The 17,388-nt window shown below is 38.5% G+C and overlaps 1 protein-coding gene across 10 annotated transcripts in view; it reads right to left on the reverse strand.

The window, feature by feature from the left end:
* Positions 1 to 17,388, reverse strand: part of Lar (tyrosine-protein phosphatase Lar) — a 571,867-nt gene that overhangs the window by 93,053 nt on the left and 461,426 nt on the right. For all 10 annotated transcript variants that reach the window (XM_065228155.1, XM_065228154.1, XM_065228160.1 and 7 more), the window contains 2 exons: positions 10,125 to 10,275; positions 1,234 to 1,370 (listed from right to left, as the gene is read on the reverse strand). In XM_065228155.1, coding sequence (XP_065084227.1) covers positions 1,234 to 1,370; positions 10,125 to 10,275 — 288 coding nt within the window. The remainder of the gene's footprint in view (positions 1 to 1,233; positions 1,371 to 10,124; positions 10,276 to 17,388) is intronic.

The following is a 17,388-nucleotide window of genomic DNA, read 5'->3' on the forward strand; positions in this document are numbered from 1 at the left end:
TTCAGAATTGCTTTACTCCACCATAATCGCTATAAAACCTTAAAGCCGACAACTCATACATGTTTACTAACCAAAAGTTCTACTTAACAAATAGGATTCTTAAACAGCAACAGAAGTAGACACAAGGAACGATGATTTCGAATCAAAAGCTTCCCTAGCACCTTATTTTTTAATGATCTTTAAAACCGATGCACTTACGAGTAATATTTTTTTTCTCGGTTACCTAGATACTTTATCAATATTCAAAAATATTATCTACGGTGCATTGAACTTATTACGAGAAATAGGTGCTTTACACAATCAGTGCTCATCAATCAGTGCAGTTTGGGGTGCATAATACGGTGAAGAAAAACAAAACATATGATAGAATAGAGGGAATATATATCCTCCAAAGAAGATCAAATCAAAAGATTCAAACTGAAAAATGAAGCTGGAATAGCATCAAACGAATAAAATCAATGAAAATAGAAACGAAAATCAAGGGTAAAAGAATAAGACGGCCATCGATGTCATTTAAACGTACTGGCATGCAGCTTTCGAAAGAGAAATCAGGAAAAACAATTGCCACCATAATAAAACATTCAAACTGTCACGAATAATAATACGGTTGTCCAGAAAGGTTGATGGAATGTTGCCAAAAAACGGAACGGATGAAACCAAATCAAGCAAGCCGGTTCTTCGCACGCTCACCCACATACTCTCGCTCACAAAAGATATGCACACACACTCACTCACACACACACATTCTCGGGAAAATTGCCGAAATGGGAAAGGAAAAATAAATTCATTTGCTCGAACGATTCCACGATTCGCACGAGAAACTCGAACTTAACCAAACGAAAGAAATGAAACTGAACGAAGCTGATTTTTTTTTATTATCGGGATGAGAAATGCAAGGGTAAGTATAACAATTGGATAGGATAAATCCGTTGGGCGTTGAATACTGCTATGAACTGATTATGCGTAGCAGTCGGAAAGTCGTCTGACTTTCTTTCCATTTTTTTTCTTGCGTTCAATGTCATCAAGTCTGCACAATTCAGACTAGCTAGATTTTGGTATGTTCCCTTTTCACAAAAAAATAATCTTGAAGATTTTCTTCTTTTGGATACTGTTTCGAATGTTTTTTTTTCATCCTTTGCAGACTTTACACTCTTAGGTCTAAGATCTTCAACAAAAATCAAAACTTTGCCTCTAGTGGAAGGTAGTCAGAGAAGGTGAGTGCGTTCAACTTACCGTATTGCTTGGTGCGAACGGGAATTGGAGGCGTAGTCGCGCCTTCACCACGTTGAGATCGAGCCGCCAGCCAGAAGTAGTACAACGTGTCCGGGTAGAGACTACTCAGAGTGTACGTTTCCGTGTTGGGAATGCGCCTGGAAAAGGTTGAATTGGTGATTAGTTTCTCAGTAGCATGAGTGAAAAATTTCTGTTCAATATGATGTACATAAATGGAGCGTATTATATCATATAAGTTTACATTAAAAATTGTTTAAAGTTCTAATACATTTCATGAAAAGCTGCAAATATTGTAACCAAAGGCCAATGTTATAAGCAACATTGCATACAAGTTGCTTAAACAATGTATTGAAAACATTGATTTTATTTGTTTTTTATGCTTTTCATGGTTTGCAGACAGAGACCGTGTTTTTAATATTTTTCCTTGAAAATTTAGGCGAACACCCAAAACTTCAATAAAATATAACTCAAAACAAAAAAAGTGCCAACTATCTACAATACGGAAACCATAGATAACAAATACAATCAATGTTTTTCATTTCAAAACCCCTATCATTATCATTATATTTTTCCTAAAAATAATTTTTAATTACCTACTTTTCATTAGAAATTTTGATCTTTGAAATCAGCACAGTGCCCAGTGGTCCAGAATGCAGATTTAGGTGGAATGATATGTTTTGAGCCTGAAATTGGAACTTTTGACTAAAAGTCTCTTCTACAAAATTGTTCATTAGAGCCCTCATTAGCCCCCCCCCCCCCATTGTTCCCCTTAGCCCTCATTTTTATGACAATGAATTCTTGGGTGGTTCTTATTATCATTTAAATCAAAAATCTAGCTTTTTTGTTTGAATAAATTAAGGAATACATTTTTCGGCAAAGTTATAGCTGAGCTAATTTCAAGCAACTTTGTTCAGAACACATTTTTGTATCTCTTAAATTGGCCGATTAATGGCTATTTTCTTGATTTGAGTTAGGGTGGCTCGTAAAAAACAGTTATTTTGCTCTAGTTTTTATTTATTTATTTTTTAACCACACTCTGACATTTTAGCCATACAGACTGTTTAAAGTGACTTAATCCTATTCTTAAAAACTGGTCTACTTATATTTAAATCAAAAACATCACACACATCATTAAACAGTCTGCAACATCTATCGAGAGGATTGTTATAACCGTAAGCAGTTCGATGTTCGGAAGTCCTCAGGAAGTAATAGTAGCGGAGACGGCGAGCTGGAGTGTGGAAATTGATGTTCCCTAGCAAAAAACTGCAGTCAATATGATTACTAATCATGTCAAATATGAACATCCTCTGGAGAAAGACTCGGCGATTTGTTAGTGTTTGCAGTCCAATAAGCGCACATCTATGCTCGTACGGAGGTAAGCTATCTGGATTTGTCCATGGCAGACGTCATAATGCAAACTTTATAAACTGTTTTTTGGATTCTCTCGATGCGCAGTACATGAACAGCATGATATGGAGCCCAAATTTTTACTCCATATGCAAGAACACTGCGGACCATAGAGCAGTACAGCGCTTTCAGGGCGTACACGTCGTCGAATTGTGAAGTATTGCGGCGCAAAAATCCTAGCATGGAGTTGGCCTTTGCAACTGTCATGGATTTGTGCTCGGTAAACCGTAGTTTGCTGTCCAAGATGAGCCTAAGATCCTTAATGGCATTAACCCTTACCAGCGGCGATTGATTCATATAAAGGGCGAACACGAAATTATTGCGACACATTCGACAGGGCATAACTTTTTTACCATTGGGTAAAAATCAACCAAATTTTGCACACTTTCTCATTGATGTGTATTGTGTACATGCTGTCAAACTCGAAGTCGTGTTTTTCGATTCAACGAAAATGGAGGTGAACCAACGCGAGTTGAGAGAACAAATTCATTCCAAACACCTGGAATTTCCTGACCTGTCGCACCGGCAGTTGGGAAAAATGTTGAACATTCACCATTCAACCGTCTCCAGAGTGTTGAAGCGGTTCCAGGAGCGGTTGACGTTGGACCACGACAAAGGAGCTGGAAGAAAACCGGGACCGGAGAACAAAAAGACGGAGGGAAAGGTGAAGCGGATGATTAAAGCAAATCCCAACGTCTCAAGCCGTGATTTGGCTAAAAAGATCGGCATGTCGCAGAGCTACGTCCAGAATGCAAAGAAGAGAGCTGGACTACATACATACAAGGTACAGAACTTCCCAAACCGCGATGAGCGGCAACAATCGACGGCTAAAACTCAGGCACGGAAGCTCTACGAGAAGATGCTGACAAAATATGACTGCTGTGTGATGGACGACGAAACGTATATAAAAGCCGATTTTAAGCAAATTCCGGGGTTGGAGTTTTTCACCGGCAAGAGCAAGCTCAATGTGGACGACAAATTTAAGAAGAAGAAAATGTCGAAGTTCGCCTCCAAATATCTCATTTGGCAGGCCATCTGCTCTTGCGGACTGAGGAGTGAGCCTTTCGTGACAAAGGGCACAGTAAATGGCGAGATCTACAAATCTGAGTGCCTCGAGAAGCGCCTTTTGTCGTTCTTGCAGCAGCACGACGAAGCTCCGCTATTTTTGGCCAGATTTGGCATCATGCCACTATTCTAAAAGTGTCCTGGAGTGGTATGAGGCCAATTCTGTCCATTTTGTTCCAAAGGACATGAATCCGCCAAACTGTCCGGAGCTGCGCCAGGTGGAGCAGTACTGGGCAATAATGAAGCGGGAACTTCGGAAGAGCAAGAAGACAGTCAAAGACGAGAAGGACATGTTAAGAAAATGGAAAAAAAAACTGAGAAACTGGTACCGGATGACACTGTAAAGACTTTGATGGAGGGCATCAAGCGAAAATGCGTTCAATTTTACACTCAAGGCTCCATCGATTAACTTTTCTTTTGATTTTTGAAGTAAATATATGTATAAAACTACCCTAAAATTTTGTTTTGATTCTAAACATTATAAGAAAATTGGCATGACATTTTCGGTGTCGCAATAATTTCGTGTTCGCCCTTAAGTAATCAAAAATGATCGGAGAGTGAGAGCGGGTAACCCCACAAAGCGAAGCTTTGAACAGTAACAGTGTTGCGCGCATCGGGAAAAAAGTATCCCCTACACAATGATGGTGTTGGTTTGCGTGGGCGGCCTTCGCTTTGTGAGGAAATGGCTTTAGAACGGTTTGTTTACAAATGCTGATTGGCCCTTTTCTACAGGCTTTTTCAGAATACGGGTTTTTCACAACGCAAATTGAGGTATTTTCCTTTGAACATCTTGCCAATTTCCATCGGTAGTTATCTTATTTTACGATTTTTCACAGATCTGAACTTGTAACATTGTTACAAAATGGTCGTAAAAAAAATAGTAACATCTGTAAATATATTCTCTTGAAGTGTGTATCTTCCACTTCTCAGGCTACAAGAAAGTCAAAGGGAAGGCAATTGTATACATTTGGTGATGTTTGCATTCGAGCACTTTTTATGCATCGTAGCGCTGTGAGTGGGAGAATTGGAAACACTCATTTGAATCTGATCGTGAAGCAAGACATACCACTCCGTTTGGATCGCAGATAGTATAGCCAATGTTTTAAAAATGAAATGATGATATGCAAATTTTTGAAGCAATGGTATTAGTAGGGATCCCCGCGTTGCGTAGCACTTTGCAAAGAAGGCCATCTTCAATTACCATTCTTTCTCGTTTCGATCGGCATAGTGGTTGGACGTAGTCCCGAAAAAAAACTTAGTGGAAAGTTATCGTTTGTGAGAATTTTAGCCAATCGAAATAGTTATAGTGAGTTTTAATAAGATATCGACCATAGGAAAAATATGTAAAAAAAAAATAACATCTTGTATTTCAGTAATCGGGAAATTTAGAGAAAAAAAACAATAGTGGTTGAGAACGTTATTATTGGCCCACGCGTACCTAAAATCTATTGTAAACCTAGTGAGTTCCTCTGTTAATTTTGTTGAATGTAGCCTAACCTAAAATTTGTTGTAGCATATGAATAGGCTAACGTTGTCTTTAAAAGAGAAAAGGTGAAACACACGAAATAATCTGCTCGAGGTCCAGGTAAATATCCACAACTCGACTGTTGGAAGTTAGAAAAGCAAAATTGTAATTGGTGCGTTTCTTTTCACTTCAAGGACCGAATATCCTTCAAGCGAAGGTGTTTCGTCGAGGTAGGTGTAGGGGTTCGCGTATGCCACGCGATCTCTGGGAAGGTCCGAAGACACGTCAGCTTGTAGCTGATCTCGTTGGCGGGTTAGCGATATTCCCCAGCGCACTTACGGGCCATCGGAAGTCACCACTACTTCCGGGGTTGTATACCGGTCGCCAATTGCCGGATCACCCCATGTTTGGCCTCGAAGCAGCACTCGCGCGAGTAGAAAAGCGGGCCCGCTAAAAAAACCGAATCAAAACGTGTACCCGTGTGGTGGCTGTCTCGAGGAAAAAATTCGTCATAGCCGAGACACGCACCACTGACAGCATTATCAGCGAGAGGTAGTATACGGCTGCAGCCCCTCCGAGCATAACAGGTTAGATCAGTCCAGGTAACCTATAAATAGAATAAGAAGGCATCAACACACACACACACCTACCCCGAAGATAAGAAGGTTCTAGAATAGTAATAAATGGGACAAACCAAGTGAAGTCATTAGACAGTTGATTTTGAACTACGGTCGGTATAGCAGAGCCGATGGCTATTAACTAACCCCTTTCAAAACCGAATACAAAGTGTATGAAAAAAGAATAACCAACCATGATTGTCGTGAGCAAAAGAGAAAAGTCTGATAATTGAGTTTTTTTAGTCCGTGCGTTGACTTAGTTTGGGTCCCCGTTGACTACATTATCTAGGGGTCATATTGGGAAGCGTTGGTTGTGGTACGATCGGAAATCGGAGTAGTATTTTGAAGGACTCGCCTTGAGGAGTCTCACCGGGCACGAGCAAACCTTGCCTCTTCACATGCAAGTGATTCTTTTGCTTGCTTGGCGCTTAAGTGGAGAGGTTGATACACTTGGAAAAGAACCTTTCGGCGAGTAGCCCGTTACAAACTGATTTGTGCCTCAACTATTCACACACGAGAAATCCGGAAGATTGTAACCACTACGACACAATTCTAATTTTACATTTTTCTCAACAAAAATATTCTTGAACACTAGCAGGATCCTTGCACAAATGGTACAGAATTAAATTGTCTCACAGCAAAATTTCTGCTCACAACACTCTTTTTGACGTTCTCTTATTCACCACCAGAGGTTGAATCGATTGCTTAGTTTCTATTAAAAAGGCGTATTGTTAATCCAGTCATTGGAAGAAACTATAAATACTATAGATTCCATAGAAAAGCATTTCCCGGAGATGAACCAGCGTCTGGATGAAAATCTCCTTAATAAAGACAACCAACCATCCAGTTTTCCATGTTCGGTAATGGTGGCCTGTTTGTATGAATAAACGTTTCCTTCACTGTATTTTTTGACAAATTAGAATAACAACCCGAAATCATCTAGATAACAAGTCTTGTTATCCCAGATATCATTTTGTTTTCAGTTGTTATCGCATAACTTATTTAGTTATCAGTCTTGATCAATTTTGTTATCAGTTGCTATCATGAAAAATTAACTATATATTTATTAACGATGCAAGGTTAGTTCAAAACTTTAAATATCATTCGCATTGAAGCAATAAAAAATAGTGCTTTTAATACTAAACATGTTTCAGTTATCAGCGTAAGGCTTTAATATCAAAATGATAACATAATTTGAAATTCATGGAATAAATTTGTATGGCATACAGAATTTGTTATCAAGATATTATCAATGATAACAAAATTAGTTATTTTTGTGATATCCAACGAGCAATTTTTTGCTATCACTTTTGTTATGTTGGCTGTTAATTCAACCATAATGATAACATATTCAGTTATCAAAAAGTGATAACCGGGTAATAGAACTTGTTATCAATTTGATATTTTATTTCGCTCGGGAAGGGTAATCACTTTGCATTTGGCAGCATTCCCGAGTAAAGGATTATACCAGATTGATAACAAGTTCTGATACTCGGTTATCAAGATTTGATAACTAAACATGTGTTCATTGTGGTTGAATAATCACTAAACTACTCCGACATAACAAATAATATAACAAAATAATACTCCTTGGATATCACATAAATAACTGATTTAGTTATCATTGAAAATATCTTGATACCAAATCCTGTGATCCATGCGAATTTTTTCAACAAATTTCAAATTATTTTATCGATTTTGTATAACTGCCTTACGCCGATAAATGGAATATGATTGGCAGTGTTTTAATTTCTTACCATGTGGATAATATTGGAAGTTTTGAACTAACTTTGCATCATTTAATTTTTGATTCATGATAACAACTGATAACACAATTAGTAGAGGTAAATAACTTAAATAGTTATGTGATAACAACTGAAAACAAAATGATATCTGGAATAACAAAACTTGTTTTCAGGATGATATCAGGTTGTTATTTTACTTTGCTCGGCTTTGCAATTGGGTTGCATTCCATTTGTCTGACACCAGGATGACAATCGCTCTATATCAGCTTGTAGTGCGCAACAATCCACGATCGATTTGATCACACGGTACAGCTTAAGATCATCCGCATATAGCAACTTACAGGAACTTAGCATATCACACACGTCGTTAATAAACAGAACGAAAATGAGAAGTCCTAGGTGACTCCCTTGTGGAATACCTTGGATCTGGAATCACGTATCTTAACGAAAGCCTTCCTGGATGATTAGTATGATTTCAACCAACAAACGATCCACGGTGGAAGACCAAGGCGGTTTAGCTTCATAATGGCTAGGTCGTGAGGGACTTTGTCAAACCCCTTAGAGAAGTCGATGTAAACGGAGTCCACTTGCTGACGCTTCTCGATGCTACCTATAAGAGTGTTCGTGTAAGTCATCAAGTTAGAGACTGTCGAGCGCTTTTTCATGAATCCATGCTGAAACTCTGAGATTATGGGTTGAACAGCTGGATACAACTTCTCATGCAGAAGACTTTCGAGAACTTTGGCCAAGCAGTTCAGGATCGAGATAGGTCGGTAATTTTCCACTTTATGCATGTTACCGGACTTGAAGATTGGTGTAATTGAGGCGAGCTTCCAGGCATCCGGAAAAACGCCATCCTTAAGCGATCGATTGAAAATAGACATAATGGGAGTGGCCAACGATGCTGCACAGTTCTTGACGAAAGACGGTGGAATACGATCCGGGCCTGGACCTGTCGATGGATCGACTGAGCAAAGGGCTTTGAGAATAGCGTCTTGACTGAAGATGAGCTGCTGCAGGTGAATGTCGTATCTTGGTAGCTGTATTGCAATGTATTGCTGCGGTTGAGGAGTTTGATCGGGTTCGAAAACACTTCGGAAAAAGTCAGCGAAAAGGTCAGCAGAAGTAGTGTAAATTTCTGTTCAATATGATACACATAAATGGAGCGTCACATATCATATACGTTTACGTTATATGTCATGTAAAGTTCTGACACATTTCATACAATGTAGCAAATATTGTATACAAAAATCCATCTTTGTAAACAACATTGTTTGCAAGTTGCTCGGTTGCGTGAAATGAAATACAAGTCTACGTGATTGAATGTTTACATCACAATTAAAATTCAGAATTTTTATCTGTGTACCTCAAAAATTTCATGTTATTTTGAATAACATATGCCCTTTCGAATGCCGTAAAAAAAATTTTTTTTGTTTGCCCCAACCAGAGATATAAACATTTAAAAAGGGCATATTTTTAGAAGAAAATCGTCAATAAATCTGGTTCGGCGAAAGATATTGACAAGCTTTGGGCCTTCTAATGATCTTAAAGTTATTTGAAAACACCTTTGCTGAGGAATTTGAAATAAGAAAACTAGAGTAAAATAACTGTTTTTTTAGAGCCACCCTAACTCAATTCAAGGAAATAGCTCTTAATCGGTCAATTTAAGAGATATAAAAAATGTTCTTATACAAAGCTGCTTGAAATTAGCTCAGCTATAACTTGCCGAAGAATGTATTCCTTAATTTATTCAACAAAAAAGTTAGATTTTTGTTTTAAATGATAATAAGAACCACCCTAGAATTCATTGTCATGAAAATGAAGGCCTCACTATAAGGAACAACTTTGTACAAGAGACTTTAAGTCAGACTCAAAACATATCATTCCACCTAAATCTGCATTCTGGACCACTGTGCAGTGGTTCGAAAGATATAATTTTTTGGAAAATATGCATCTAATATGTTGCGATAAGGAACAAAACAACAAATTATTACGAAATTCTGAGATCCGCTACGTAGTGTTGCTATGGAATGGCTGTATAGAGGTACCAGACATGTTTTGCTGTGTCAGGTACTCTAATTTGTACCATAAAATTTTACGATTTTCCTTAAAATTTCACGTTCTACAACTTTGTCCGAAGCACCAAACCTCTATCTTGCGAAATAAAAAAAGTATGTCAAACTTGTACTCATTTAATCCACCAAATTGTAGACCTAATTAATCCATAAAACTTCACTCAATACGTCCACTCAATTGGATACAATACCAGAGCGTTATTCTTTTTCTGCTAGATTTAATTCCTGTGCCCACGGTGTAGATACAACTCGAAAATGTAGTGTTGAGACACACGCAGCAATCATCCGTTAGTGGTACACTACGGAAAATCAGACAGATTGACTTTGAATTACGCTGTCATCTTGTCACAACGCATCACCAACTAAGCGCGTCTGTTTGTCTGTGTTGTACTATCCCTAAAAGAACGTTTATCTACTCCCACTGTTCTGCAGACCAACCATCGCCACTTCTCCTCCCGCGATAAAAGTAGTGTATTTCCAGAAAGTAAAGGCACCATAAAACAACATTAATACATACTGATGATGCTGCTCGTTTGCATAGGTGTCATTCCAGTACAGTTCGTAGTGTACGATGTTCTCGCCCGAGTGGGTCGGCCGGGACCACTGGAGAGTGACAGCTGTTTCGCCAATATCGGTAGCACGGAAGTTGCTCGGCTGGGAGGGAACGCCTGTAAAATTACAAAGGAGCAAAAAAGAACAACCACCATTTTAGTTAAGAGTCACTGCAGGAGATACAGAGTGTGAGAGCCTGTGAATGGATTGAATGATGGACGTGTAAATGAAAAGTGAGCACATTTGAATGTGCATAATTTGCATATGTAAAGTAGTTTAACCGCACATCGGCTCGAGACACACAAACACACACCCACGCACACCTTCACACATTCGCGGGCATGCATAACTCAGTACGTTGACGTTGTTGGAACCAGGGGGCCAAATGGTGTCACAACATGACAAAGGTTCGGCACAATCAATGGTGTCCGTCGTTTTTGTACACCACAACCTACTACTAATGGGATCCCGGGGGTGTACTTTTCGAGATTCACGCGGCTGGATTTGGGTTTGCAAATCCTAGTCGGGTGTGATTTTTGAATCGTTCACGGGAAACCAAAACGCACCCGTAGGGTAAAATAGCTCAATGTGTTTTCAAATGAGTTTTTCACAGCTTGCCATTTCCTAACGTGTGGACTTGCCGTTGTTCGGGGCATGTAATAGCATTGCTACATGACCCTTCCCCCCAAAAACGCATACGGAATAAATCGACACTTGAGCGTCCTATACCGCCAATAACAACGAAGGGTGTTTATTAGGGTGTTTCATTTTGATAAATGTGTTAGATTTCTTATTGGCCACCCTCCAGTTTGATATGAGTCTGTGCAAAAAATGGTAAAGATTGATGAAGGTTTAGAGGTCGGGCAAATGGGTTGAAATTTGTATGGGAATGACTATGGAAGCCTTTTAAATTTCACTTATATCCATCTAACTTTGGTTCTAGTTGTCCAAATGATGAAAAAATTAAAATGTGGTTGCTATGACAATGGCCAACTGTTGTTGCTACGGACAGTTTGGCAACACGTCAAGAAAGATGAAGATGCGAACAAAGACAAAATAGAGTAAATTGATAGAAGAATATGTGCAATACAATAAAACCAATTTAATCACAACAACTTGTTGGTCATTGTCATTCAATTCAATTAATTAATTTATCATAGTAATTTACCAAAATTTCCATATAAACTTCAAAATATTTGCACGATCACTAAACCTTCATCAATCTTTACCATTTTTTGCACAGACTTATATTTTAAGGATATGAATCAAACTGGAGGTCGGCCTAGATGAAATCTAACACTATTTTTCAAAATGAAATGCTCTAGTGTTTATTCATTGAATGCCTCAGGTTTGACGATGGAATGACTCATTGGGAAACAGGATTATCGCGTATGGTTAGCACTGATTTGAAGGATAATTTATCTGATTTGAATGTTTGCCAGTAGAACTGTGATTGGTGCGGGTTTTGAAAATGTGTTAAACGAGTTTCATTTACCAATAATTTTCAAAGTAATAAAATATGTTATAGATATATGAATAACAACCCAATACGACAACTATATATCTATATATCAACTCTATGCATTGATTTTTGTGATGACAAATCCCCCGAAGAGAGCGGTGGGTAGCGTCGTCAACCTACCGCTATTTTTTCGCTGTTTTCTAACCTACTGAGATGACGTTTGGTATATAATTAACCAACGGCGCAGCGAAGGGAGCGGGGCTTTAGGTTTCAACAATCCCCCTTCCTCCAAAGCCTTGAGGCACATATTAAATTGTTTTTTATGCAAAATGTGAGTCAACTTTTGCACTTTTCCATACAACAACTCTCCCTTACTCGATCTACCACCAAGATTGATGGAAATCTTGGCTACTTCGAACACCTTTTCTATTAAGATTACCAATATTTACCATGAAATACAATTTTTTTTAGGTTTCCGCAAGAATTTAAAAAGTCTAAAAATGCTGGACAAAGCCTTTTCTTCAAAATCCTCGTTGCTTTTAACACTTCCGGAAAACTCTTCAGATTTTCATTGAATTATTCTTCACATATGCACCGAAGGTTTCTTATGACTTCTGCTGGAAGTATCTTCTGACTTCCCCTGGACTACTTCCGATTCCTCCCGGAAGTTTTTTTCTCTGACTTTTCGCAGGAAGTTTCTTTGAGTTTTCCCCGGAAGCTTCATCCATCATTCCGTGGAAGCTAGTTCCAGTTCTATTACGATGTTTCTTAAGATTTCTACCAGAATAATCCTCCAACTTCTTCTGAAATTTTGTTCGGAATTCTTCCAGAAGGTTTGTTGGCATTCTCCGAAAGATTCTTCTGACATCATGTGTGATTTTGACTTGCCCTGAAAGTAGCTTATGACTAGCTCTGAAAACACTTTCACATTTCCAGGATGTTTATGTCCCGACATATTTTGACAGCATTTCCCCGGAAGCATCTTCCAAATTCTTTGCAAATTCTCGCAAAAAAATTCCATATTGCTCTTGATTTATTTATACATAGAGTCATTTTCCCGAGAATGGTGTTTTTGGGAAAATGCTTGTTTAGAATGCCGTTTTTAGCAGTTTCCCAGGAAATCTATGATTTATCACCCAACGATGTTGCTTCTAGTCTATTTTGTATCACTTCTCTGGAATAATATTGAACATTTATGGATGGCTCTATCGTCCTGAGTACAGTTATACCTCGATATAACGTAACTTTCATTTTTGACTTCCATCGTCAATATCTCACTAATAACAAAATAACACTACATGGAACATCAACCAAAGGAGACATAGACTTAAGGAGAGTACGATACATACAAAAATGAAGAGGCAGCTGAATCCATTGAGCCATTGATTCCCACACCCAACTCTTGATTCACCAGAAGAATGTTCGTAGACGCCAGTTCCAAAGAACCGGAGATCTAGCGAGGAAACGTGAAATGGCCTATCTGAACAAGGAGATTGCTTCCAGAATGGTCTCACTCCGGAACGAAAGTTTCGGGCGGCGCTTGCTCGTCCCTTTGACAAAACAATTTCAGACCTCCACAAAGAGGCGAACGTTCCAAAATTAGAATTCAAAATTGAAGACATTAAGACTAGGTTTGTGCAGAAATGCAATACATCAGAATATGCTTTGATAAGCAATTTGTATATGGTAGATTAGGTGTATATAGTAGTTATAGGTTAGTTGTAGTTGTAAATAGTAGTTATAAGTAGCCTCCTTTTTCGAATTCAAAACAAACCAATCCCACCAAGGTGGTCATCCTCTAAAACAGGCCTGATAAAACTAGGAACTGTAAATAATAATTAAAATATCAAATGTACTAAAGTTGAAAAGACGCATATGTGTCACTTGATAATCCATACATGTTACCCATACAAATACAAGAAATAAAGTTTAAAAAAATCCATCGAGTTAAAGAAAATATCGCATTGTGGAGAGTTGGCTGTAGTTTTCTTCCGTATTTCTTTCGAACGTTCACCAGAAATCTCATAGTGCATCCCTCAAAATAACTATGGAATTCTGCTAAAAAATCAGGTTAGGGGAAGTTTAGAAATACAACCAATGGGACAATGTGGCCACCCGCTTTGAAATCAACTTATGTTTTCCAAAAAAATCTGTTGCAAGCTGAATGCTTGAAATTTATTTCAACTATCCATTTCATTTGAGTCTATCAAAATACTTTTCTCTAGAGCATGTTAGACTAGCTCAAAATGTCAAAACTTTCATAAGGTTTCTGAATTAGAAAATAAGGTCTATCAGTAGTTTCTTATACTTTTTTTTGATATTCCTTCAACAGCTTTATAAATGGTCATTGGTTTCTTGTCTAGATTTCAATAAATATGAAAGATTTTCTTAACAAAATATTACTTAACTCCACTCAGGGCAATATGAGAACCACTGATATTTCAACTTAAATTCTTCGATTTTGCATTATTTCTTTCATAAATATGACTCAAAAAGTGCGTCAACAAGTTTCCGTTTACAAACGTGAAATAAAAAAGGATTACGCCCATCAGAAATGAAATGTACTCACGAGATACAAACAGTTTGATTTTAGTTGGGTTGCCTCATGAATGATCATGCTTTTTCCCCGGATCCCAATTTTCAATAGGCGTTCTTGTACGTGAAGGTATGTTGATCCTCCCATCCTCATAAAAACGTTTAAAAAACAATTCACCAAATTTTAAGAAAAAAATCTAAATTAACCCCAGCATGTTGAAATTACCCGTGGAACCATTCTCAAATCGTCAGAAACCAAATTCTAAGACTTCAGGAATGTTTTGAGAACTTTAAGGAAATCTAAAACTTTGGGGAAGGTTCGTGATCTTCATCGCAGTTTGATAAACTTTAGTATAATCTCGTTGAAGATCAGAGAACTCCAGGACGTTCCATCAACACCAAGAAAACTGCAGAAACTTTACAGAAGTATCAAGAACTTCTTAAGTTTAGTAAGCTTCAGGTCTGTTTGACGAACTTGAAAACTCGAGAACTTCAATAGGTCGATGGGTAGGGTTCAGGTGTGGGAGCTGTCTCTCTGGCGTCGGTAGCATTGGTACTCAGTACGGAAAACAACCACGACGGAAAACAAATCAAGGAAAAAAACTACGTCAAAGAAGATCGTCTAAAGAGCTTCAAGGAATAAGTTAAATGACCTATAAGAGTAAGTTCCAATCTTCAGTGCAGGCCAATAGATTTTGGGGCAGTTCAGTTGAGTTTGGGAAAATTGTAGTAACTTTTTAGATGTTTCTGGGAACTTTAGTACACTTCCGTGAATTTCAGAAAATTTGTGGATACATTAGGAAAGTTTCAAGAACTGAAGGTAAGGTAACAAAATTTCAGGGCAGTCCTGGTAGCTTCTCGAAAATTGAAGGAACTTTATTTATGTTCCAAAAAAATTAAAGGAAGTTTCGAGAATTTATGGAAAGTATTTCATAACTAGACTGCGGGAACATAAGAGAAGTTCCCAGAGCTTCTGGAAAAGTTTAGAACTTTTGGGAAGCTTCAAGAACTTTAAGACTGTTTCATTCACATCAAAAAAAATGCAGCATCTTTAAAAGGTTCTGAGACCATCAGGGATATTCGGATAACTTCCAGGAAGTTAAGATATATTCAGAGATTTTCTGAAAACTATAACAACATTATAAAATCTTTAATGGGATTCCAAGAAGCTCAGATAAGTTAGATTTCAGGGAAGCTCAGAGATTTTAGGAGCAGTTCCAATAACTTCAGGACTATTCCACAAATTTTTAGAAAGTTCAGACCAGTGCTGACATTTGTCATTGTCCTTGACCGACTTTTGACCCATCAACTCATGGACCGGGGACCAACGGCTTTATCTCCCTTCCGAAGGAAGGCGTGAACAAAGATGTTGGCGCTGACTGGGATTGAACCCAGCCCTTTTGCAGTGAGAGGCAATCACGCCTACCACTATACCACCGGCACCGCTCAAATGGTAATTTGCAATTCTCCTGGTTTTCCCGGAGTTTTGTCAATTTTACTGGTTATACAGCAGAAGATGACGATGTTATTCGGCGGATGGCAAAGACTGTCTTTCGAAGATTTGCTGCCATCAGCACTTCTTAACATAGGACCTTTAAAACGAAATGACATATTGATTTTTTTTTATATTATACATCACCTATGTTAATGAAGTTACAATAGAATCGATGTTAGTGCACTTGCATTCCATTTGAGATGCGAATTGTAACCATCTGTTAATATTTTTTTAATAATACAGAAATAAACGATAACTTTTAAAATAATTAAAAAAAAATATAGGGGAAATGACTCTAATGTTGATCTATGGATTTAAGATTGGGTTCATCGCAAAATATCAGCTATTTATCAATTTTATATAGATGGTCGCTATTGAAAATTTAGTCGATTGCTGATTTTATGTACGGGCTCAAATTAGGGGCAAATAGGCCGACATTACATCAATTTCCCCAATATACACTTAATTTAATATATAATATATATTTCGGTTGTTAACCATGATAATTCGAGAAGTTATTACACGATTTCTTCAGAATGCCTTTACACTGAACAATTACAATTACTCCTTTGGTTTGTTTTTTCCGTCGATCTTGTTTTCCGTGCTGAGCACCAATGCTACCGACGTGCCAGGAAGGCAGCTCCCACACCTGGACCCTACCTATCGACCCATCAACTCATGAACCGGGGACCAACGGCTTTACTTCCCATCCGAAGGAAGGCGTGATCAGAGATTTTATGCCTCAGAACATCCCGGCGGCGTCGACTGGGATTGAACCCAGACCTTCTGGGGTGAGAGGTAATCACGCTTACCACTACACCACCGGCGCCGTTTACAATTACTCGACAACTCAAAAATCGAAATTTATTTGCCATAACCCATCATCGCACAAATTATGCAAAATTCGGGTCATCAAATCGCATGATGGCGTCTTACAATCAATACTGCGAAACCTTTGACTCGTAGGAATTAAAAATAGAATAGCAGACTGTATTTGAACTTTATAGGAGCTTTCGACAGATGTAGCCGTCCAGTAGCACCGCGGTATTTCTACCTTTGCTACTTCAGGAAGCACCTTCAGCCAATGCAAACACATCTCAAATTGTTTTACTTCGATGGGGTCATCCCATCCGACGGACTTTCTCCAAATTTCCTGCAGTACCACCTTCAGGAACATTAAGAAATGACCGATGAGTCCTAAGGGGTCGAATATCATCATCATGGTCCTAAGCAGTTCCCGTTTTGTTGTTTTCCGCTGCCCCGACATTAGCACAGGATCGTAGGCAAAACCTTGAAGGTGAAACAGTCAGTTGACGTATTCCACCACATCCCAAGAACTTTTTCGGTTATTACCCCTTCTGCTATATTGAAGTCCTTCACTTCCGTCTTTCGCTAATGCAACGCCTCCAAAACACCCGGGCAGTTTGAGAACCAGTTTCTCATTTCAAAGCCGGCTTCTGCATGAATTTTCTTCACTTCCCGTGCGAGGTCTACTGCTTCTTGTTCACTTTCAACACTTACAAACATGTCATCGACATAATGTTGATCAACGATAGCTCGTACAGCGGTAGGGTGGCCCTTCTCAAATCGCTGAGCGTTGGTATTTTTGACGTACTGTGCAATACTTGGAGCGCATGACACTCCAAACGGTAACACCAACATGATGTATACGCTAGGATCCACGTTGCCTTTATCCGTCCCCAAAAAAAAAAGCACAGTCCAACATCTTGCCTCAGT

This window comes from Ochlerotatus camptorhynchus, unplaced genomic scaffold, assembly GCF_037179485.1.
Source record: "Ochlerotatus camptorhynchus isolate MF236.1 unplaced genomic scaffold, CSIRO-AGI_Acam_v1.1 ptg000284l, whole genome shotgun sequence".
NCBI classification, from domain to species: Eukaryota; Metazoa; Arthropoda; class Insecta; order Diptera; family Culicidae; genus Ochlerotatus; species Ochlerotatus camptorhynchus.